This window comes from Cetorhinus maximus, chromosome 15, assembly GCF_964194155.1.
Source record: "Cetorhinus maximus chromosome 15, sCetMax3.hap1.1, whole genome shotgun sequence".
NCBI classification, from domain to species: domain Eukaryota; kingdom Metazoa; phylum Chordata; class Chondrichthyes; order Lamniformes; family Cetorhinidae; genus Cetorhinus; species Cetorhinus maximus.
In genome coordinates this window covers 83,254,240-83,277,191 of record NC_135893.1, presented here as the reverse complement: position 1 = coordinate 83,277,191, position 22,952 = coordinate 83,254,240, and the positions used below count along the sequence as shown (strand labels likewise).

At 46.6% G+C, this 22,952-nt stretch overlaps 1 protein-coding gene across 2 annotated transcripts; it reads right to left on the bottom strand.

Annotated features, from left to right (window-relative positions):
* Window positions 1-97: 97 nt before the first annotated feature.
* nme4 (NME/NM23 nucleoside diphosphate kinase 4) lies at window positions 98-21,864 on the bottom strand. Of its 2 annotated transcripts, XM_078558754.1 has the most exons (5): window positions 21,638-21,863; window positions 16,679-16,809; window positions 13,466-13,567; window positions 12,940-13,052; window positions 98-317 (listed from the first exon to the last, which is right to left on the bottom strand). In XM_078558754.1, the coding sequence occupies exons 1-5, from the start codon at window positions 21,774-21,776 to the stop codon at window positions 197-199; spliced, it is 606 nt and encodes a 201-aa protein (XP_078414880.1). In that variant the 5' UTR covers window positions 21,777-21,863; the 3' UTR covers window positions 98-196. The 2 variants fall into 2 exon arrangements, with proteins under 2 accessions (XP_078414880.1, XP_078414881.1); XM_078558755.1 differs by lacking the exon at window positions 13,466-13,567 and having other exon boundaries at window positions 21,638-21,864.
* Window positions 21,865-22,952: the final 1,088 nt, after the last annotated feature.

Here is a 22,952-nt window from a genome sequence, read left to right as displayed (position 1 = left end):
TAATGCAGAACAATATTTTACAGGAATTTTATTGCAGTTTACCAGCACATAAAATAAACTCAGGTTGGAGCACCATTACAGGAATTCGAGAACTCAATAATGGAGATAAGTCTCTAGCTTTATAATGTGAAATACACACAATCAGACACACCATCACTGGAGGTAGTTATTGTTGTCAACGATTCAGCTGAGTTATTTAAATAGTGTAGGTGTTCTTGTGAGTACAACTTTCCCATTCTACCAGCTCACTGTTATGGAACCACAGGCTAATCTCTTTCTTGGCCACTTCAACCGAGTCACTGGCATGGATGGCATTTCTGTGAGGAAAGACAACAGAATCAGATTATAAGAACACTGCAAAATACTTGATCGAGTCCTACTCAAGGCTGATGGTGTGGAAAGATTAAGGGAAAATTGGAGAGATTTTGAAGAAACGGATGGTTGAGGATTGGATTTGAGATTGTTCTGAGAGATGGTACTGTCTTCTGGCACAGCACCGTGCAATGTTCTAACTATTAACACTGGGTTCTGTGGAGGTCAGGTAAAGATCATAGTTGATTCTCAAGACAGAGTTGTATGTTACATTTCTCAGGAACTGGTTGAGTTTGCACTGGGAGTATGATGCGGTTGCCTCCCATCCACCAGCCATAACTTTCAACTAAAGAACCAGAGACCCGAGAACCAGTCTTGGTGATGGAAGAGGATACAGGATTGAATGCTCAGGTCGGAGTCAGATAGATTAGAGTTCAACTAACAGTATTAAAGAAAAGGACTGCAGGAATTAATGGATAAATCCCTTGGACCCAAAGGGTTACGCCCTTGGGTTTCAAAGGAGGTAGCGGCAGAGATGACGAAGGCATGGTTTTGGTCTTCTGGAATGCCAGATTCCAGAATGGCCTCATTGGATTGGAAGGGAATAAGTGTAACCCTGTTGTTCAAGAAAGGAGGAACAAGAAAACAAGAAACTATAGGATAGCTAGCGTGATAATGCTAGTAGGGAAATCCTAGAATCTATTAACATTGTAACAAGGTGCTTGGAAAATCAGAATATTTTTTAGGTAGGATCAGCATGATTTAACAAAAGGGAAATCGGCTTTGACAAATTTCTAAGTCTTTTTGGGGGGGGATGTAATTATAAGGGTAGATAAGGTGGAACAGTGGACACAGTAAATTTGGACTTTCAGAAGACATTTAATAAGGTGCCACACACACGAGGGTGTTACACAAGGGCTCATGGGACTGGGGTAATATATTCACATGGATTGAGGACTGGTTAACAGACAGTAGGGTTAAGTGGATCATTTTCAGGATGCCAGCTTATAACTAGTGGATCAGTGCTTGTGCCTCAGCTATTTACAATCAACGTTTAGCACTCATGGAAATGTATGAAGTTAAGAAAACATTTACCGTCAAGCTCTCTTAACTAATTCACAGGATGTGGGTATTGCTGATAAAGTCAGCATTTATTGTCCTCGCTTGCCATCAGTTAAGAGGCCACTTAAGGCAATTAAAAGCCAATTGAACCCAATTTTACATGGCCCGTGCAATTTCACGCTCGTCGCACAGGCAGGAGGGCAGCCCACATTTTGCAAAACCTCATCCAAGGGCGGGATAAAAAGGGCCTGCAGCACTGCCATTGTGAGTAGTGAGGAGTTCAGGAGATAGTTTACTGCTGGTTGCTTACTTGAATACGACAGCTTCATTCTTAGTATTTCTCGGCTTCATTTCAGGACTCATTGGTGTCTCCAAGGCCTCCTGGAGGACTTTGACCATGTGGACCCTTCCAGGTATCATACAGTCTTCTGTTAACCTGGTAATGGGGATTGTGGTCTCCTCTGAGGAGGAAGGGAGGGACAGAAGGGAGAGAAGGCCAGGTGTCTCAATGCAGTTTTTTTTATTCGTTCATGGATGCGAGTGTCGCTGCCTAGGCCAGCATTTATTGCCCAACCCTAATTTCCCTTGTTCAGAGGGCATTTAAGAGTCAACCACTTTGCTGTGGGTCTGGAAACTGGAGGCACATGTAGACCATACCAGGTAAGGACAACAGATTTCTTTCCTCAAGGACATTAGTAAACAGATGGTTTTTTTTTTACGACAATCAGGAATGGTTTCATGGGACTTTGAATTCAATAAAAATCTGGAATTACAATTTCATCATCTGCTGTGGTGGGATTTGAACCTGCAGTCCCCAGAGCATAACCCTGTATCTCTAGAATATTAGTCCAGTAACAAATACCACTTTGCCACCGCCTCCCCAGCTTCCAGGGGAGCAACCTGTGGCAGCAGAGGTGCAAGGCCAGCATGTAGTCCAAGGCAGAAGACGCTACTATTCTGCTGCTAAGGTTTACAGGCGGCAATGTAGCTACCTCTATGTCCAAGGTGCAATACCGAAGGAGGCTCTGCCTCTCCAGGGTGATTGTGACCTCCATTTGTCAGATGATTGGGCCAGACATCACCTCCGATTGTGTGGGTGGAAACCTCATGCCAGTGACTCTGAAGGTCACAGTGGCTCTCAATTTCTATGCTTCTGGCTTTTTCCAGGGGTCAGTGGGGAATCTTTATGGAGTGTCCCAATCAGTTGTCCACAGCTGCACCAAGCTGGTGACAGTCCTGTTCAGGCGGGTAATAACATTTATTCATTTCTGTACAGTCAAGGCCAGCCAAGCTGAGCGAGCCAAAGGCTTTGCAGCGATTGCTGGGTTCCCCCGCATCCAGGGTTTAATTGACTGCACACATGTGGCCATCAAGGCACCAGCAGGTCAGCTGGGTGCCTTTGTCAATAGGATGAACGTCCAGATAGTGTGTGACCACAGGACGCAGAGTCTGCAAGACTGTGCACGGTACCCTGGCAGCTCCCATGATGCTTATATCCTCAGCCACTCCCAGGTGCCAAGGCCATTCAGTGCTCCAGCCCGACTGGATGGATAGCTGCTGGGTAACAAGGGCTATCTGTTAAAAAGGTGGCTTATGACGCCTCTCTTCCACCCAAGAACAGAGGCAGAGCAGCATTATAATAGAAGTCATGCCTTCACAAGGGCAGTGATAGAGGACCATAGGGCTTCTAAAGATGTGTTTCCGATGCCTGGACCGTTCAGGGAGTGCACTACAATACCCCCCCAGAGCAGGTGTCACTGAGCACATGCTGCATTCTCCACAATCTGGTACTAGCAAGGGGGGACCCACTGGAGGAAGAGGATCTTGAGGCAGCTCCACAGGCCACAGAGGATGAATCCAGTAGTGAGTCAGAAGAGGAGCATGGTGAGGAGAATGCTGAGGGTGTGGAGGCAGACATCCAGATCCTTCAGGGAGGCCTTGATCCAATGCCCCTTCAGCTAGACTGCCAAAGATCTGCTTCCACCTCATGCCAGGGCTGCCACCTCCATCCAGGATGTCTGAAATAACCCTTTCATTTGAACACAAAGTCCACTCAGTGCCTGTGCAATAAAGTTTAGAGCCGCTCATGTCTAGCATTACATACTGGTGTACCCTGCACCAAAAAATAAAAAGGTAAAGTATATTCAAGCCATTATAATAAATAAATTTTTATCTCATTTTGACAATCCAAACAAATTAACATAACATGATCTTAAACTCCCTCCCCCCATCCCCACCCCGTTTCTTCCCCCTCCCCTTTTTTTCAATAATTTATATAGATTTTTCTTTTCCCACCTATTTCCATTATTTTTAAATCTACAACTAATACCTTGTCAGTCTTTCCACCCCACCCCCACTAGAGCTGTACCTTGAGTGTCCTGCCATCCATTCGTAATTAGCACATTTTCTTAGATAATATCACCACCTTCAACACCTCTTTGATCCTTTTGTCTGTGACATCTTTTGATTATCTGCTCCTATCACTGCTTGCTTGTCCCTACAACCACCCCCCACCCCTCAACTTAAACCAGCTTATATTTCACCCCTCTCCTAACTATACTCAGTTCTGCTGAAGGGTCATGAGGACTCGAAACGTCAACTCTTTTCTTCTCCGCTGATGCTGCCAGACCTGCTGAGTTTTTCCAGGTAATTCTGTTTTTGTTTTGGATTTCCAACATCCGCAGTAGTTTTTTGTTTTTACCTGTGTTTAATTGACTGCCAATCCTCTTCAAGAAATGCCTACCTTGAAGAAGTATTGTTCTGTTCTCTGACAGGATTTCCGCCCGTCTCTTCTGCCTTGTTCACCTTCATTGCTTTCCATTTCTCTCCTGGTGTTTGACAAGGTGTTTACTAAAACCCGCTTTCACAGCCATATTTCCTTTCTCAGTGACTGTCTCCGTCTCCGACTCACCCCACGTGGATTTCAACTGAAATTCCATCCCTCTTGTTTCGAACCCACCCAGGATTACAGGTATCTCCGGGACATAAAACGTTTCTCGGACTGCTGTTCCCGTCGCATTCTGAGATCCACACTCAGTGCCATGCGCTGCCATATGAACACACTCGACCTCTCCCTCCAGCAGCACCGCCGCACCCTTTTTCAAAGCTGGGCGTGCCCCCCAGTTTCATTTTATTCTTCGTCTCATCCCTCGCCTCAACAAGAAACTTTTTCTCTTTCTCTCAAGTGCTAAGGAACGCAAGCTCCAACAACTCATCGACACCAACACCCATCTGAGACCCTCCACCCCTGCTTGTCCCTCCGTCCCCACCCCATCTTCCAATCCCAGCCCCAGCCATGTATTCACTATACCCCCTGACCTTCCCCTCTCCGATGCTGAACGTTCAGTGCTCAGCAAAGGACTTAGTTTCATACCCTTACGCCCTCATCTCAATGAATTTCGGGCTCGGCACGATGCTGAACTCTTCTTCCACCGCCTTCGTCTCCGTGCTCACTTCTTTGGGCAGGAGTCCTCTCCCCGTTCAACGGATCCTTTTACCCACCTCCAATATTCTCCCTCCACCTGGACCCCTCCCTCTGGATTCTTACCTTCTCTTGATCTTTTCATTGAGAACTGTCGGCGTGACATTAGCCGTCTCAATTTCTCTGCTCCTCTCACCCATTCTAATCTGTCTCTCTCTGAACTTACTGCACTCCGTTCTCTCAGGTCCAACCCCAACATTGTCATCAAACCCGCTGACAAGGGTGGTGCTGTTGTTGTCTGGCGCACTGACCTCTACCTCGCGGAGGCTGAGCGTCAACTCGCAGACACTTTCTCCTACCTCTCCCTGGACCATGATCCCACCACTGAACATCAAGCCATTGTTTCCAGGACTGTCACTGACCTCATCTCCTCTGGAGATCTTCCTCCCACAGCTTCCAACCTGATAGTCGCCCAACCTCGGACGGCCCGCTTCTACCTCCTACCCAAAATCCACAAACAGAACTGTCCCGGCAGACCGATCGTATCAGCCTGTTCCTGCCCCATGGAACTCATTTCTCGTTATCTTGACTCCCTTCTCTCTCCCCTTGTCCAGTCCCTTCCCACCTACATCTGTGATTCCTCTGACACCTTATGTCACATCAACAATTTCCAGTTCCCTGGCCCCAACCGCTTCCTCTTCACCATGGACGTCCAATCCCTCTACACCTCCAACCCCCACCAGGATGGTCTGAGGGCCCTTAGCTTCTTCCTTGAACAGAGGCCCGAACAATCCCCATCCACCACTACTCTCCTCCGTCTGGCTGAAATTGTTCTCACACTGAACAATTTCTCCTTTAACTCCTCTCACTTCCTCCAAATAAAAGGTGTGGCTATGGGTACCCGCATGGGCCCCAGCTATGCCTGTCTCTTTATGGGGTATGTGGAACATTCCTTGTTCCAGTCCTACTCCGGCCCCCTCCCACAACTCTTTCTCCGGTACATCGATGATTACTTCGGTGCGGCTTCATGCTCTCGTCGGGACCTGGAAAAATTTATTAATTTTGCTTCCAATCTCCACCCCTCCATCATTTTCACATGGTCCATCTCTGACACTTCCCTTCCCTTCCTTGACCTCTCTGTCTCAATTTCTGATGATAGACTGTCCACCAATATCCATTACAAGCCTACCGACTCCCACAGCTACCTCGACTACAGCTCCTCACACCCCGCTTCCTGTAAGGACTCCATCCCATTCTCTCAGTTCCTTCGCCTCCGTCGCATCTGTTCTGATGACGCTACCTTCAAAAACAGTTCCTCTGACATGTCTTCCTTCTTCCTTAACCGAGGTTTTCCGCCCACGGTCGTTGACAGGGCCCTCAACCACGTCCGGCCCATCTCCCGCGCATCCGCCCTCACGCCTTCTCCTCCCTCCCAGAAACATGATAGGGTCCCCCTTGTCCTCATTTATCACCCCACCAGCCTCCGCATTCAAAGGATCATCCTCCGCCATTTCTGCCAACTCCAGCATGATGCCACCACCAAACACATCTTCCCTTCACCCCCCCTGATGGCAATCCGTAGGGATCGTTCCCTCCGGGACACCCTGGTCCACTCCTCCATCACCCCCTACTCCTCAACCCCCACCTATGGCACCTCCCCATGCCCACGCAGAAGATGCAACACCTGCCCCTTCACTTCCTCTCTCCTCACCGTCCAAGGGCCCAAACACTCCTTTCAAGTGAAGCAGCATTTCACTTGCATTTCCCCTAACTTAGTCTACTGTATTCGTTGCTCCCAATGCAGTCTCCTCTACATTGGAGAGACCAAACACAAACTGGGCGACCGCTTTGCAGAACACCTGCGGTCTGTCCGCAAGAAAGACCCAAACCTCCCTGTCGCTTGCCATTTTAACACTCCATACTGCTCTCTTGCCCGCATGTCTGTCCTTGGCTTGCTGCATTGTTCCAATGCAAACTGGAGGAACAGCACCTCATCTTCCGACTAGGCACTTTACAGCCTTCCGGGCTGAATATTGAATTCAACAACTTTAGATCTTTAACTCCCTCCCCCCATCCCCACCCCGTTTCTTCCCCCCTCCCTTTTTTTTTCAATAATTTAAATAGATTTTTCTTTTCCCACCTATTTCCATTATTTTTAAATCTACAACTAATACCTTGTCAGTCTTTCCACCCCACCCCCACTAGAGCTGTACCTTGAGTGTCCTGCCATCCATTCGTAATTAGCACATTTTCTTAGATAATATCACCACCTTCAACACCTCTTTGATCCTTTTGTCTGTGACATCTTTTGATTATCTGCTCCTATCACTGCTTGCTTGTCCCTACAACCACCCCCCTCACCTCTTCAACTTCTCTCCCCCCCCCGCCACCTTAAACCAGCTTATATTTCACCCCTCTCCTAACTATACTCAGTTCTGCCGAAGGGTCATGAGGACTCGAAACGTCAACTCTTTTCTTCTCCGCCGATGCTGCCAGACCTGCTGAGTTTTTCCAGGTAATTCTGTTTTTGTTTAACATAACCTTCTCTGGTCTTCATTCCCAGACCAGGAAACATAAACAAAAGATTACACAATAGAAGATCACCCGTGACCAGTCTCCCTCATGCTCATGGTGCCTTAAACTTATGCAAGTGCTGCTTCCTGATGCCCCCCCCCTCGCTGGCAGCAGCATTGGAGACAGCCTGCTGACTCTGGTGTCTTGTTGGCCTTGATGACCTTGGCGCTTGTCGTCTGGCCAATAGAGCCTGTGCTGGTCCTGCCTGGGAGGGAGTGGCTAGTACCATGGCTGTCATCTCCCCAGTCATCTCAGCCTCATCAGATGCCACGATCACTGGCAGAGAAGTGGAAGAGCTGCCCACGTCATCCAGAGTGCCGAGTGGAGCCCGCAGAGATGACAAACAGCTTATGCGCCAATGTGAGGTCGCTCTGGACCTCCCTGCTCACCCTTGATGTTCGGGCACCTAGCTAGGATATTGGGTGCCTCATCCGTCTCCCACACTGGCACTGACCACTGATTGCATTGCCTGTGTGAGGGCTTGCCAGGTCCAAGCGCATCCCCAGGAACCCTGATTCTGTCCCTGGAGCTGCCTCTCCATGACAGTCGTCACTCTCTCAATGGAGGAGGCAGTGCACTCAGCCATGAGGGTCATTGCAGTGCTTATGCCCTGCATGGACTCCTCCACAACCAAGGCCATGGCACGCACACCCGAATGGATCTCCACCAGATCCTCCTGCATATTTCGCTGGACATCCAGCATCTACTGCCTAATGGACGACTCCAGAGGCTCATCATTTGCCTTCGACTCAGCATCATCCTGGTCTCCAGCAGTCCTCTGACAGCGGGTGCCCTGGGCACTCTCTGCCTCCACCTGCTCCTCAAGTGAGTGTGAAGTGCCCTCACTGCTGTGCATCGACATTCTAGCCAAAGGTCTAACATCCACCAGTGGTATCTGCACTGGTGCCTGGTTCAGAGAGCAGGTATGATGGAGGTTCATGTGAAGCTTGGCGGTCCTCTGGTGTCAGGGGTGGCTCTTTGGGGTCCTGCGATTGAGTGTGTGCTGGCGAATCTAAGGGAGAACAACAACATGTCATTAATTTAAGTCATCATACTGTCACTGTGCATGCTAGGCACCATGGTGAGACAATGGAGATCTGCAGCATGATGCCATCATCTTTCAATGATCAATGGGGAATCCAGTTTTGAGGCTCCCGTCAATGATGAGATGACAAGAATGTTCGCACGATCCTAAACACACTTCTGTGCACTGCAGTCTTACCTTCACCTGACACCCCCAGCCTCTCCGCAGCCGGTTGACCAAGGTGCATGGTGCCTCTCCAGCTCCAAGGCGTCCTGCTCGAATCTTGTAAGGATTAGATGGTTTGGGGGGGCCTCCGCCTGTCCACGACCTTTCGTTGTTGTGAGTCATCTTCTCCTGAAAGGAGAGAGGGGCACGGATTCGTCCACTCTCTATCTGCAGCGCCATTGCAGTGGCCAACCCCACCTGAGGAACACCTTGTAGGGCACATCTGAGTCATGGCCCTTGAGCCACAAGACACTCAGTCCAAGCATCCAGAGCTCACCCCCTTGGCCAGCTCTGGTGTCATTGACAGTTGGCACTCAGACTCAAACACCCGGGCTCCACGGAAGGCCAGACCTTAACACTTCAACACACTGATCCATGCCAACACGGTACTCACCCTTGCCGAGCGCAGCAGGCCATTAAACCTTCTGTGGATCTGTACCCATGTGCGCCGCACAACATTGTGGCTGCTGACCTGCACTGCCACCTCCTCCCAAGCTTTTTTTGTCAGGTGCAGTGACCTCCTCCTTCCATCTCTGGGGACAAGGTTGTCCCTCTTGGCAGCCATCTCCCCCAGGAGGACTGTGAGGCACTTGTCCAAAAACCAGGGTTTTTTTTTTTGGGGGGGGGGGGGGGGCGGAAGGCCCAAGTGCCCACCCGACTGGCGTCTCTGACCGTGCTTGAGGAGGCCATAACTTCAGTCTTCAGAATGCTGCAAACATGCTCTTCCCTGGCAGCCTTCAAGGAGCTGCCTGTGCCATTTTTTAAAACTGCCCACTGGTTTGCGACTGGACACGGCGGTCATCAGGCCCCCGCCTTCCCGACCACTGGGACAATGCGTTCCACATTGGGTGGGCCTTAATTGGCCAGCCAGCGTGAAATCGCAGCTGGGGGCCTGCCAATCATGCACGCCCGCCAAGGGTAAAATTCAGGCCCATGATCTTTCATCGGAACATTCATCATCCATTCTGTTGAAAGGTCACAGACCTGAAATGTTTACTCCATAGATATTGCCAAACCTGCTGAGTATTTCAAGCATCTGCAGTATTTTGCTTTTGTGTCAGTATTGTGGCTGTGTTGGAACCGCTTGACTAGAGGTGCAACTAGTTTTAGAGTGCAAGTTTTCACCGCTCTAACCAGGACATTATCAGTGCCCATATTCTCTGCAGTGTCTTCTCTTCAGCCATTTCTTGATATCATGTAGAGTGAATTGAATTGGCTGAAGACTGATTCCAAAGAGGAAGAAAGGTGGTAAGAGGGGGAAAAAGCATCCATGGCTAAGCAAGGAAGTTAAAGATAACATAAAGGCAAAAACTAAGGCATACCAAATTGCAAAGGTCAGTGGCAGGCTGGAAGATTGGGAAACTTCCAAGATCAACAAAGGGTTACTAAAAAAATAAAAAGAGCAAAGGTAAATTATGAAAGAAAACTAGCGCAAAATGTAAAAACTGATAGCAAAAGCTTCGACAAGTATATAAAAGGAAAGAGAGTAGCTAAAGTGAATGTTGGTCCCTTGGAGGATGAGACTGGGGAGTTAATAGTGGGGAATGCAGAAATGGCAGAGACGCTTAATCAATATTTTGCCTCAGTTTTCACGGTGGAGGACGCTAGTACCAGGTAGCGCAGAGGATATAGAGAAGGAGGAACTTAGAACAATCACCATCATTAGAGAAAAAGTACTGAGCAAACTATTGGGATTAAAGGGTGATAAGTCCCCAGGACCTGATGGCCTACATCCCAGGGTCTTAAAGGAAGTGGCAGCAGAGATAGTGGATGCATTGGCTATAATATTCCAAAATTCCCTGGATTCTGGAAAGGTTCCAGTGGATTGGAAAAATGCTAATATAACGCCCTTATTCAAAAAGGGTGGGCGGGGGAGAGAAGGCAGAAAGTAGGAAACTACAGACCAGTTAGTTTAACGTCTGTCATTGGGAAATTGTTGGAATGCATTATTAAGGAAGTAGTAATGGGGCATTTGGAAAGTCAAAATGCAATCCATCAGAGTCAGCATGGTTTTATGAAGAGTAAATCGTGTTTGACTAATTTGTTAGAGTTCTTTGAAGATGTGACAAGCAAAGTGGATAATGGGGATCCGGCAGATGTAGTATATCTGGACTTCCAGAAGGCCTTTGATAAGGTGCCGCACAAAAGATTAATACACAAGATAAGATCACACGGAGTTGGGGGTAATATATTAGCTTGGATAGAGGATTAGCTAACCAACAGAAAGCAGAGAGTCGGGATAAATGGGTCTTTTTCAGGATGGCAAGCTGTAACTAATGGGGTGCCACAGGGTTCGGTCCTTGGGCCCCAACTATTTACAATCTATATTAATCATTTGGATTCAGGGATAGAAGGTACTATAGCTAAATTTGCAGATGACACCAAAATAGTTGGGAGAGTAATTTGCAGTGAAGAAATAAGAAATTTACAAATGGATATGGACAGGTTAGGTGAATGGGCCAAAATTTGGCAGATGGAGTTTAACGTGGATAAGTGTGAGGTTATCCATTTTGGTTGGAAGGATAAAAAGGAGACTTATTATTTAAATGGAGAGAAATTTCAAAATGCTTCAGTGCAGAGGGATCTGGGTGTCCTCGTGCATGAATCGCTGAAAGCTATTATGCAGGTACAGCAGGTAATAAGGAAGACAAATGGAATTTTGGCATTTATTGCTAAAGGAATAGAGCATAAAAATAGGGAAGTGTTGCTGCAACTGTACAAGGCATTGGTGAGACCGAACCTGGAGTACTGTGCACAGTTTTGGTCCCCTTACTTGAGGAAGGATGTAGTTGCATTGGAGGCGGTTCAGAGGAGGTTCACTAGATTGATTCCAGAGATGCGGGGCTTGTCTTATGAGGAGAGATTGAGCAGTTTAAGCCTATACTTGATGAGTTTAGAAGGATGAGAGGAGACCTAATTGAGTTATATAAGATGCTAAAGGGGATAAACAAAGTAGACGTGGAGCGGATGTTTCCCCTTGTGGGCAATTCTAGAACGAGAGGCCATAGTTTTAGGCTAAGGGGAGGTAGATTTAAATCAGAGATGAGGAGGAATTACTTTTCTCAAAGGGTCGTGAATCTGTGGAATTCACTACCTCAAAAAAGTGCAGTGGATGCCAGGACGCTGAATAAATTTCAGGAGTTGGACAGGTTTTTAATTAGTAACGGGTTGAAAGGTTATGGGGAAAGGGCTGGAAATTGGAGTTGAGGTCGAAATGAGATCAGTCATGATCGTATTGAATGGCGGGGCAGGCTCGAGGGGCTGAATTGCCTACTCCTGCTCCTAGTTCTTATGTTCTTATGATGCTGGGGGCCTCATGAGGAGGCTGAGCCAGATCATTTACTTGGCACTTCAGCCTTGTCTTTTGCACTCAGGTGCAGGGTTCTGCCATCATTGAGGATAGTGGTGTTCACGGAGCTTCCTCTTCCCATAAGTTGTTTACTTATCCACCACCAGTCATGACTGGATGTGGCAGGACTGCAGGGCTTTGAAGTGATCTGTTGGTTGTGGGATTCTTAGCTCTGTGTATAACAAGTTGCTTTTTCTGTTCAGCATGCATACATGCAGTTGTGTGTTTTGTAGTTTCATCAGGTTGGCACCTCATTTTTAGTTATGCCTGGTGCTGATGTTGGCATGCTTTTCTACACATTATCCTTAAACCAGGCCCCTGGGTCAATGGTAAAGTGAGGGATATGAGGTTAGAGATTGTGGTGGAATATGATTCTACTGGTGCTGAGAGGCTGTTTCCCCTGGCTGGAGAGTCTAGTACTCTCAAGATCGGGGGTCTGCCATTTAGGACTGAATCTTTAGAATATCCTACCCCAGGGAGCTGTGGATGATTAATCTGTTGAGGATGGTCAAGGCTGCGATTAATAGTTTTTGGGCTGGAGTAGGAAAGTGGGGTTGAGGTAGATAATCAGCCATGATCGTATCGATTGATGGAGCAGGCTCGAAGGGCCATATAGACTACTCCTGCTATTTCTTGGGGAGAATGGCGAGAGAGAGAGAGAGAGAATATGCATGCACGTGCATATATATCCCATCTGTTCAGTCAGTTCTACCAAAACTGTTTTAAACAAACATTTCTAATTTTTGCTATGAATTCCATAAACAGAATCTTCACTAATACCAATCAGGTGAATATTGAAGCCTTTGTCCTTGCTGTGCTTTCCTGGCCGGAAACTGACGGTGGGTGGGACCTAATTTTGCCCCTACTGAAGTTCCAGCCAAGATCAAACCCTTGTTTCCGTCTCTGGTACAAGTGATTCGGGGAAGGTTTCCATAGTCGGGGATCCCGCCCCCCAATCCCATCCCACCCTACCTGCTTATGTGAACACACCAGTCTCCTCTCACGGTTCCTGGGCGAGCATCAGCAGGATTGGTATCACCCACCATCATGCGAGACACTCTCACAACATCACAACCTTCCCAAACCTGCAGAACAAGAGACCTATCAATTGGAGATGGCAGAGCAAGAGGAACAAGCAGATTAAAAGAAAAGTTTAAATCAGTCACGCTAACAAATGGTGAATGAAGTTTTAACTCCGAAGAACAGAAACAAGCAGTGCAAGGATTAGAACAGAAATGGGCAGGAATGGCCTTGCCACTTTCACCATCATGCAGCAACAAATGAAGGAGAATCCTGGGATATCCAGTCAGACCAGGAGGGAGGAGGTACTGTTTATGGTGGCACCATCCTCACCTCTTTGCTCCCAAAGTTGGGAGAAGCCAGTGAATTATCTTCAGGGTAAATGTTGATGTCCCAAAAAGAGCATCCCAGACTGAGGTTTTAACTCCCTTCAATCATTTGAACTAATGCTTTATTGCTGTTTCTGGCCATTTCTTACCATAACAACGACGGGTCCCGAGCTCATGTATTGGATCAGCGCAGAATAGAAAGGTTTCTCCTGCAGATCATGATAATGCTCCGAAAGTACATCTTGAGTGGGCTGAAACAAGTGGTCGGGTGGGTTAGCACAGTTCATGGTCAGCACACCTCAGCCCCCACACTCCCTTCCTTAACTGGTCATACTTTACAATTCAACTACTTCAGCCTCTTTCCCCTCCCAAACAGCAAGACTTGATACACACACACAAAGCATAAACAGAGTATCACAAACAGAGTAGCACTGCCCGTGATGCATTGCCTGAGGGTGGGGGCTTTGCGGTGGGGTGGGGGGCATTGGTGGTGGTGTTGGTGCACAAAACCAGAGGGAGAGTGTTGCACTGCCACAGTGAGGCAGGGCGCACCAGGGAGGGAGAGGCAGAGTCAGGAGGGGGACACTGCCAGAAGGGGGCGTCCTTTGGTTGAGATGTTCAAACGAGGCCCCATTTGCTCTGAAAATATAAAATATCCCACAGCACTGAAATAGGGGTTCTCCCAACCACCCTGGTCAACATTCCTCCCTCAACCAGTAGCTTGAGACACTTTTATTCTTTCACAGCATGTGGGTGGCAATGGCAAGGCCAGTATTTGTCTTGCATCTCTAATTGCCCTTGAGAAGGTGGTGGTGAGCTACATTCTTGAACTGGAGTCCATGTAGTGCAGGTGCACCCAATGCTGTTATAGGCAGGAGTGCCAGGATTTTGATAGTTCCAAGTCAGGATGGTGTGTGGCTTGGAGGGGAACTTTCAGGTTGTGGCATTCCCATGCTTTTGCTGCCCTTGTCCTTCTTGGTGGCAGAGGTCACAGGTTTGAAAAGGTGCTATTGAAGAAGTCTTTCATGAGTTGCTGCAGTGCATCTTGTATAGGATACACACTCCTACCCTATGTGTCGGTGGTGAAAGGAGTAAATACTGAAATGAGGTCAGAAGTCAAGTGGCCCTGGCAGAACCCAAACTTAGCATCAGTGAACAGGTCATTTGCTCAGCAAGTGCCACTTGATAGCACTGTTCTGTCACTTTGCTGATGATCAAGGGTAGACCGATGGGGTGGTAATTGGCTGGTTTGGGTTTGTCTTGCCTTTTTGTGGACAGGACATACAGGGCAATTTTCCACATTGTCAGACACATGCCAGTGTTGTAGCTGTATTGAAGCAGCTTGCCTAGGGGTATGGCTAGTTCTGCAGCATTGCTAGTTCTGGAGCACAAGTCTTCAGTATTATTGCCAGAATGTTGTCAGAGCCTATAGCCTTTCCAGTATCCAATGCTGTCAGTCGTTTGATATCAAGTGGAGTGAATTGAATTGGCTGAATATTGGCATCTGTGATGCTGGGGAACTCAGGAGGAGGCAGAGATGAATCATCCACTTGGCACTCCTGGCTGAAGATGGTTGAAAAAGCTTCAGCCTTGCTTTTTGCACTGATGTGCCGGGCACTCCTACCCTTGAGGATGGGGATATTTGTGGCACCTGCTCCTTAGTTACTTGTTTTAATTATCGCATCCAGTCACGAAAGGGTCGGGGACAGGGCTCCAGAGCTTAAATCTCATCTCTTCATTGCAATAGACAGAGCTAAGAGATCCTGCATGCTGCTTCTGCTGTTTGGCACGCAAGTAGACCTGTGCTGTAGCTTCATCAGGTTGACACTTCATTTTTAGGAAGCTTGGTGTTGCTCCTGGCATGCTCTCCTGTACTCTTCTTTGAACCAGGGTTGAGCCCTTGGCTTAATGGTAATGGTAGAATGAGGGATATGCCGGACCAAGAGGTTACAGATTGTGGTTAAATACAATTCTGCAGCTGCTGATGGCCCACAGTGCCTCATGGGTAGTCAGTTTTGAGCTGCTAGATCTGTTCCAAATCTATCCCATTTAGCAAAGTGGTAGTCACACACAACCACAATTGAAAGTATGCTCAATGTGAAGATGGGATTTTATCTTCACAAGGGCTGTGCAGCAATCACTTTGACCTATACTGCCATGGACAGATGTATCTGTGACAGGTGGACTGGTGAGGGCAACGTCGAGGAGGTTTTCCCTCTAGTTGGCTCCCTCACTACTTGTCGCAGACTCAGTCTGCCAGTCCTTCAGGACTCGGCCAGCTCAGTCAGTAGTGGTGCTACTGAGTGATTCTTGGTGATGAACATTGAAGTCCCCCACCCAGAATGCATATTGTGTCCTTCCTGCCTCCAACATGGAGGAGCACTGATTCATCAGCTGAGGGAGGGTGGTAGGTGGTAATGAGTCGGAGGTTTTCTTGCCCATGTTTGACCTGATGCCATGAGACTTCATGGGGTCTGGAATCAATGTTGAGGACTCCCAAGGCAACTTCCTCCCAACCGTTTACCACTGTGCTGCCGACTCTGCTGGGTTTGTCCTGTTGTCAAGACATACCCAGGGATGGTGATGTCTGGGACGTTGGCATTAAGGTATGATTCAGTGAGTGTGACTATCTCAGGTTGTTGCTTGACTAGTCAGTGGGCAGATCTCCCAATTTTGGCACAAGCCCCAGATATTAGGAAGGTGGACTTTCAGGGTTGACAGGGATGGGTGTGCTGTAGCCATTTCTGGTGCCCAAGTTGATGCTGGGTGGTCTGTCCACATTTATTCCCTTTTGACCTTTCTGTAGTGGTTTGGTACAACTGAGTGGCTTGCTAGGCCATTCAGAGGGCAGTTAAGAGTCAAAAACATTCCTGTAGGTCTGGACTCATGTATGTCAGATCAGCTAAGGACGAGAAGATCCAATTGTGGCTTTCAAAAAAGAAATGGATAATTTTCAGGGAAGGAAAAATTTGCAAGACTATTGGAAAAAGTTGTGGGAGTGTCACTGGGTAAATTGCTCTTACAGAGAACTGACACAGATTTCCTTCCCTCAAGGACATTAGTGAACCAGATAGGCTTTTACTACAATTGATGATGTCATAATTAATGAGACTAGCTATCAAGTCCAGATTTTTATTAATTAAATTTAAATTCCATCAGTTGCCACAGTGGGGTTTTAACCCATGCCCCCAGGAAATTAGCATGGGCCTTTGGATTACCAGTCCAGTGATATTACCATTTCACCACCATCTCTCCATAATTCACAGAAGGTGCCAATGTAAAAGAAGCCTTTTGCTGGAACAGGAGATAGAATGTTGGCAAAAGCAAGTTGCCTAGTAACAGAGGCTGGGATCTTGCTGTACCTGCACAAGTTTCAGACCCACAAGTTGGAATCCCCTCTTCTCAAAGCGTTGGATGATTTCACCCACAAGCCGCCTCTGGACTCCATCTGGTTTTACAGCCACCAGTGTTTGCTCACGAATCCCAAAAACCCCTGAGTGAGGAGGAGGAGGAAGAGGTTATAAGTTGGCATGTTTACATTTAAATAGTTTTGCCCAGTGACCACAGCCCACTCCCCCTTGGAGAGGGAATTCTCAGCTGCATAGCTGTACAGAACATTCAACCACAACAAGAAGTTTGTTCGGAGAGAGCTTGAGATGTTTTACTACATTATTTTGTTACAGGTGCTATATAAATATATGTTGTTAAGTCTTAAATGTCATGGAACCAAAGCTATGCTGGAAGTAGAAGGGTCTGTTGGTATCAAGTCACAACGCTTTGGGTGCAGAGACCAATCAGAACCCATCTGTCCTCTTACCCCAAACTTGCCCAATAGAAATTACTGACAACCACAGGTGTTGCTAAGCAGCGGTTTCCCACAGAACTATATCTATATTTGTCTATTTATAAATCTGTCACTAGCCAGTAAGATAGATTAAGTGCTACGCAAACAGGGCAATCAATTTATGTCAAGCCTCAACAGTTATTGCTGCCTCAAGGTGAATTGCTTGTATTGAAGGGCAGTTGGTGTTGTTTATTTAACAGATCGGATGGTTTGATGCAGAGCAAGCGCTGATTTTAGTGCAGATTTGAACTGCTAATGATAGTGTTTAAAACAAAATAATTTTCAAAATGTGGGCATCACCAGTATTTATTGCCCATCCCTAGTTGCCCTTTAAAAGGTGGTGGTGGCTTTCTTCTTGAACTACTGCAGTCCATTTGGTGAAGGTACTCCAACAACGCTATTAGGGAGACAGTTCTAGGATTTTGATCCAGTGACCATGGAAGGAATGGCGGTCTAGTTTCAAGTTGGGATTGGTGTGTGACTTGGAGGCAGTGGTGTTTCCATGCGCCTGCTGTCCTTGTCCTTAGATGGTGGAGGTCACAGGTTTGGAAGTTCCTGCAATTTGCAAAGGTGTCTGTTTTGAAAGAGCGGTGTTGATATATGTAGCTGATAAGGTTCATTTGCAAGTTGAGACGTGGGAGCTACAGATAGGCTGTGTCAATGTGAATTTGATGGAATTGGAAAATTATTTAGCTGTTAGTGTTTATTACATTGTAACGTGGACGCAAAACCTGACATGAAAGGAATTAAGTGGATAAATTGTGACAGGTGAGGCAAAGGATCCCACAATCTGAGTTTTGTGTTTGTACATCACATCAACTCCTCCCAACAGATTGGAATAAAAACTGAAATAAAAATAGAAACCACTAATATCCAACAGATTCCCTGATCATAGTAAGTAGTGATGTAACAACTCTGTGTTGACATAATATTATATAGTATTCAGACAATAAAGCAGTTATAGTAACTTATCAATAAACCAGGTTTAATTAACCACTATGGTATCATATCACTTTTGGTTATGTTACTGAACGAGTAAACCAGACACCTGGATGATTAACCTGGAGACAAGTTCAAATACCACCATAGTAGCTGAGAAATTAAAAACACAATTAAATAAATCTAGAATAAAAAACGAGTATCAGTAATCACAGAATCTTAACGGCACAGGAGGTGGCCATTTGGCTCATCATGTCTGCACCAGCTCTCCAAATGAGCATTATGACCTAGTGCCATTGCCCTGCCTTTTCCCTGTACCCCTGCACATTATTTGAATAAAAACAATCATCTAATGCCCTCTTGAATGCCTCGATTGAACTTGCCTCCACCACACTTCCAGGCAGTGCATTCCAGACCCACTTGTTGTGTGTAAAAGGTTTTTTTCTCACGTCACATTTGCTTCTTTTGCAAATCACTTTAAATCTGTGCCCTCTCGTTCTTGATCCTTTTACGAGTGAGAACAGCTTTTCCCTATCTACTCTGTCCAGCCCCCTCATGATTTTGAACATCTCTATCAAATCTCCTTGTAACCTTCTTCTCTCCAAGGAGAACAGTTCCAATCTATCCTCATAGCTGAAGTTTCTCATCCATGGAACCATTCTTGTAAACCTCTTCTGCACTCCCTCTAATGTGTTCACATCCTTCCTATAATGTGGTGCCCAGAACTGTACACAATATTCCAGCTGAGGTCTAACGAGTGTCTTATATAAATTCAGTTTAACCTCCCTGCTCTTGTACTCTATGCCCCTATTAATAAAGCCCAGGGATACTATATGCTTTATTAACTGCTCTCTCCACCTGTCCTGCCACCATCAATGATCTATGCACATATACACCCAAGCCTTTCTGCTTCTGCACCCACTTCAAAATTTCACCTTATTTTATATTGTCTATGTTCTTTCTACCAAAATGCATCACCTCACACTTCTCCACGTTGAACCTCATCTGCCACCTATTTGCCCACTCCACCAACTTGTCTATGTCCTCTTGAAGTTTCACACAGTCCTCCTCGCAGTTCATAACACTACCAAGCTTCATATATCATCTGAAAACTTTGAAATTGTCCCCTGCACACCAAGATCTAGATCATTAATATATATCAGGAAAAGCAAGGATCCCAATACTGACCGCTGGGGAGCTCCACTACAAGCCCTCCTCCAGCTCAAAAAATATCCATTGACCATTACTCTCAGCCAATTTTGTATCCATGTTGCTACTGTCCCTTTTATTCTATGTGACCATGAAACTACCATTTTGTAAACACCCATATGGTTGACTAATGATCTTTAGGGAAGGAAATCTGCTGTCTTTATCCCTTCTTGCCCATGTGTGACTCCAAACCCATAGCAATCTGGTCCACTCTTAAAGAGGTTTACAAGAATGGTTCCATGGATGAGAAACTTCAGCTATGAGAATAGATTGGAGAGGCTGGAATTGTTCTCCTTGGAGAGAAGAAGGTTAAGAGGAGATTTGGTAGAGATGTTCATAAGAAGGCTTATGGGATACTTGCCTTTATTAGCCAAGGCATAGAATATAAGAGTAGGGAGGTAATGCTGGAACTGTATAAAACGCTGGTTAGGCCACAGCTAGAGTATTGCGTGCAGTTCTGGAATCCGCATTATTGGAAGGATGTGGTTGCACTAGAGAGAGAGCGCAGAAGAGATTTACCAGGATGTTGCCTGGGCTGGAGAGTTTTAGTTATGAGGAGAGAGATTGGATAGACTGGGTTATTTTCCCTGGAGCAGAGGCGATTGAGGGGGAACATGATTGAGATGTATACAATTTTGAGGGGCATAGATAGGGTAGACAGGAAGGAACTTTCTTGGTCGAAGGATCAATAACCAGGGGGCATAGATTTAAGGTAAGGGGCAGGAGGTTTAGAGGAGATGTGAGGAAGAATTTTTTCACCCAGAGGGTGGTGGGAATCTGGAACTCACTGCCTGAAAGGGTGGTAGAGGCAGGAACTCTCATAACATTTAAGAAGTATTCGGATGTGCACTTGCGATTCCATGGCATACAAGGCCTAGTGCTGGAAAATGGGATTAGAATAGTTAGGTACTTGTTTGACCAGTGCAGACTCGATGGGCCGAAGGGCCTTTTCTGTGCTGTAGACCTCTATGACTCCATGACACCCTCTGAAATTACCTTGCAAGCCACTCAGTTGTATTCAAGTCGACAGCTCACCACCACCTTTTGGCCAATTAAAGTTATCACTTAATGCCCCACCTTAATCAATCAGCCATGCCCACATTCAATGAGTAAATAAACAAACAAAAATTAGGGCTGAAGATGAAGGCATCATGATAATTCAATGGTTTCGATCCTTTCTGTAGTGTCAACTGTACATTTCATGTGTTAAAGTCGATTGCGATTGCATCAGGTTAAGTCGAGACCTTCATTTCTGATCCATTCCAATAAAAGCTGAAAAAAAGTTGCAACATCTCCTCCTAGTTGACTGCCTGCCAGTCTCGCACAACTCAGAGCCCCTGCAACCTTCCATTGCATGGCCAGGCTCCTAAAGTACTTAACTAGAGAGTCACTTTCCTCAGAGGGCAACCAGGTGTTCAACCTGAAAAATTAACCACGTTCAATGTGGCCACAAACCTGTGGAGTCAAAGGAATAGCTAGAGAGTGGCAGACTAAGCTATCTAAAGCATCTGATGTCCTCTCTCTATAAGTCTGTACATTATTATAGAACATTTGCTTAATGCCAGGGGTTCATAACAAAGGGAGAGTTATGTGATTCCGTAAAATTGAAATTCATTCAATTAGATTCATTTTGATGGAATTAAAAATCTAAATTTTAAGTCTGTTTTAAACAAGGGCTCATTGACAATTCTGCAAGTTAGTTCTGCTGCTCTGGACTGTTCTCAGTCCACGAGATTCAAATGTGGTCACATTCACGAATCTAGAACTCGTGAGCTTTGGTCTGTCCTCAGTTTAAATGGTTCTTCACAGAAGCAATTGCCCAAAACGACTCAACCACACCAGGGGTCTGGGCTCTCTCTCAACAACCAGGCGGGGGGGTGGGGGGTCACCTTCCAACTACAATCAATTCAGTTAAATAAAGTTCCTTTTAAGCATCAGCCGCCAATGTCTGGGTCTGGGGTCTGGGTCTGGGTTCTTGATGAACTCACTTCAATCGCTCAACGCAAGGGCCACATGGAAAGGAATAACTTTGAGTCAGGTTTTAATAAACTTGGATCAGCCTCTGGGAAACACAGAAAAAGAATTTCACCCTCAGAATAAATAAACCCAGAAAGTGACAGAGAAACTCCGGACTGACAAAGTAAAGAAGTGAAGTAAAGAAACATCCACAAAAGACTCAGATCTCACACACACACCAGCTTCCCTGCTCCAGCTCAGCAACCAGCAATAACTTAGCATCTCCAACAGTGAAGCGGGACCGCAAATTTCCTTTGTTTCCGAATTCACGGCGGAAAGTTTGGCGCAACTCCCGGAGTCCAGCTCCACTTACCCGCCGAGTGAAAGCGGAGCCTGGCGGCGGCCCAGGCCAGCCTGGGAGTGTCTGGAGCTGGGGTGAAGCCGCGAATGATGCCGACCGTCAGACACCGGCTCAGTCCCCGCTGCAGCAGCATCACTCCTCGGGCCCTCATTCACCCTCCACCTCCTTCTTCTCAGACCCGGAACCTGGGCTCCGTTTGATACAAAAGCGGTACGCTCATACCTCCGCCAATCACAGAACAGCCCCAGCCACCTTCCACCAATCACAAAGCAGCACCAACCACCTTCACCAATCACAAAGCAGCACCAACCACCTTCACCAATCATAAAGCAGCACCAACCAACTTCACCAATCGCAAAGCAGCACCAGCCACCTTCACCAATCACAAAGCAGCACCAACCACCTTCACCAATCATAAAGCAGCACCAACCACCTTCACCAATCACAAAGCAGCACCAACCACCTTCACCAATCGCAAAGCAGCACCAACCACCTTCACCAATCACAAAGCAGCACCAACCACCTTCACCAAATCACAAAGCAGCACCAACCACCTTCACCAATCACAAAGCAGCACCAACCACCTTCACCAATCACAAAGCAGCACCAGCCACCTTCCACCAATCACAAAACAGCACCAACCACCTTCCACCAATCACAAAACAGTACCGACCATCTTCCACCAATCACAAAGCAGCACCAACCACCTTCACCAATCACAAAGCAGCACCAGCCACCTTCACCAATCACAAAACAGTACCAGCTACCTTCCACCAATCACAGAACAGTAGCTTCCACCAATAACAAAAAAGTAACAGCCCCCTCCACCAATCACAAACTAGTGCTAAACTCACTCCACGAATCACAATCCACTACCAACCCCCTCCCCAATCTTAAACCAATACCAACCCCTTTCCCCAATCATAAACGAATCCTTTCCACCAATCACAAACTAATCCCAACCGCCCTCCACCAATCACAAACTAATACCAACCAACCCATCAATCATAAACCAATATATCAACACATCCACCAATCACAAACCAACATCAACCACCCCACCAATCACAAACTAATCTCAAATCATCAATCAATACCAACTCCCCATCAATCACAAACTGATCCTTTTGGCTTCCATCATCCTGCATCTTGAAATATTTAAAACTTTCCCTGAACAGATTCAGCGATCTCTGCACTGTCAGAGGGGCAGTACTGCAGTGTCAGAAGTATCGTGCTTTGGATAAGTTTACCCAATCAGGTCGAAGAGCACTAACCAAAGAGCACAGATCCTCGCTGTGTTCTGGCCAATAATCTTCCCTCTCGCACC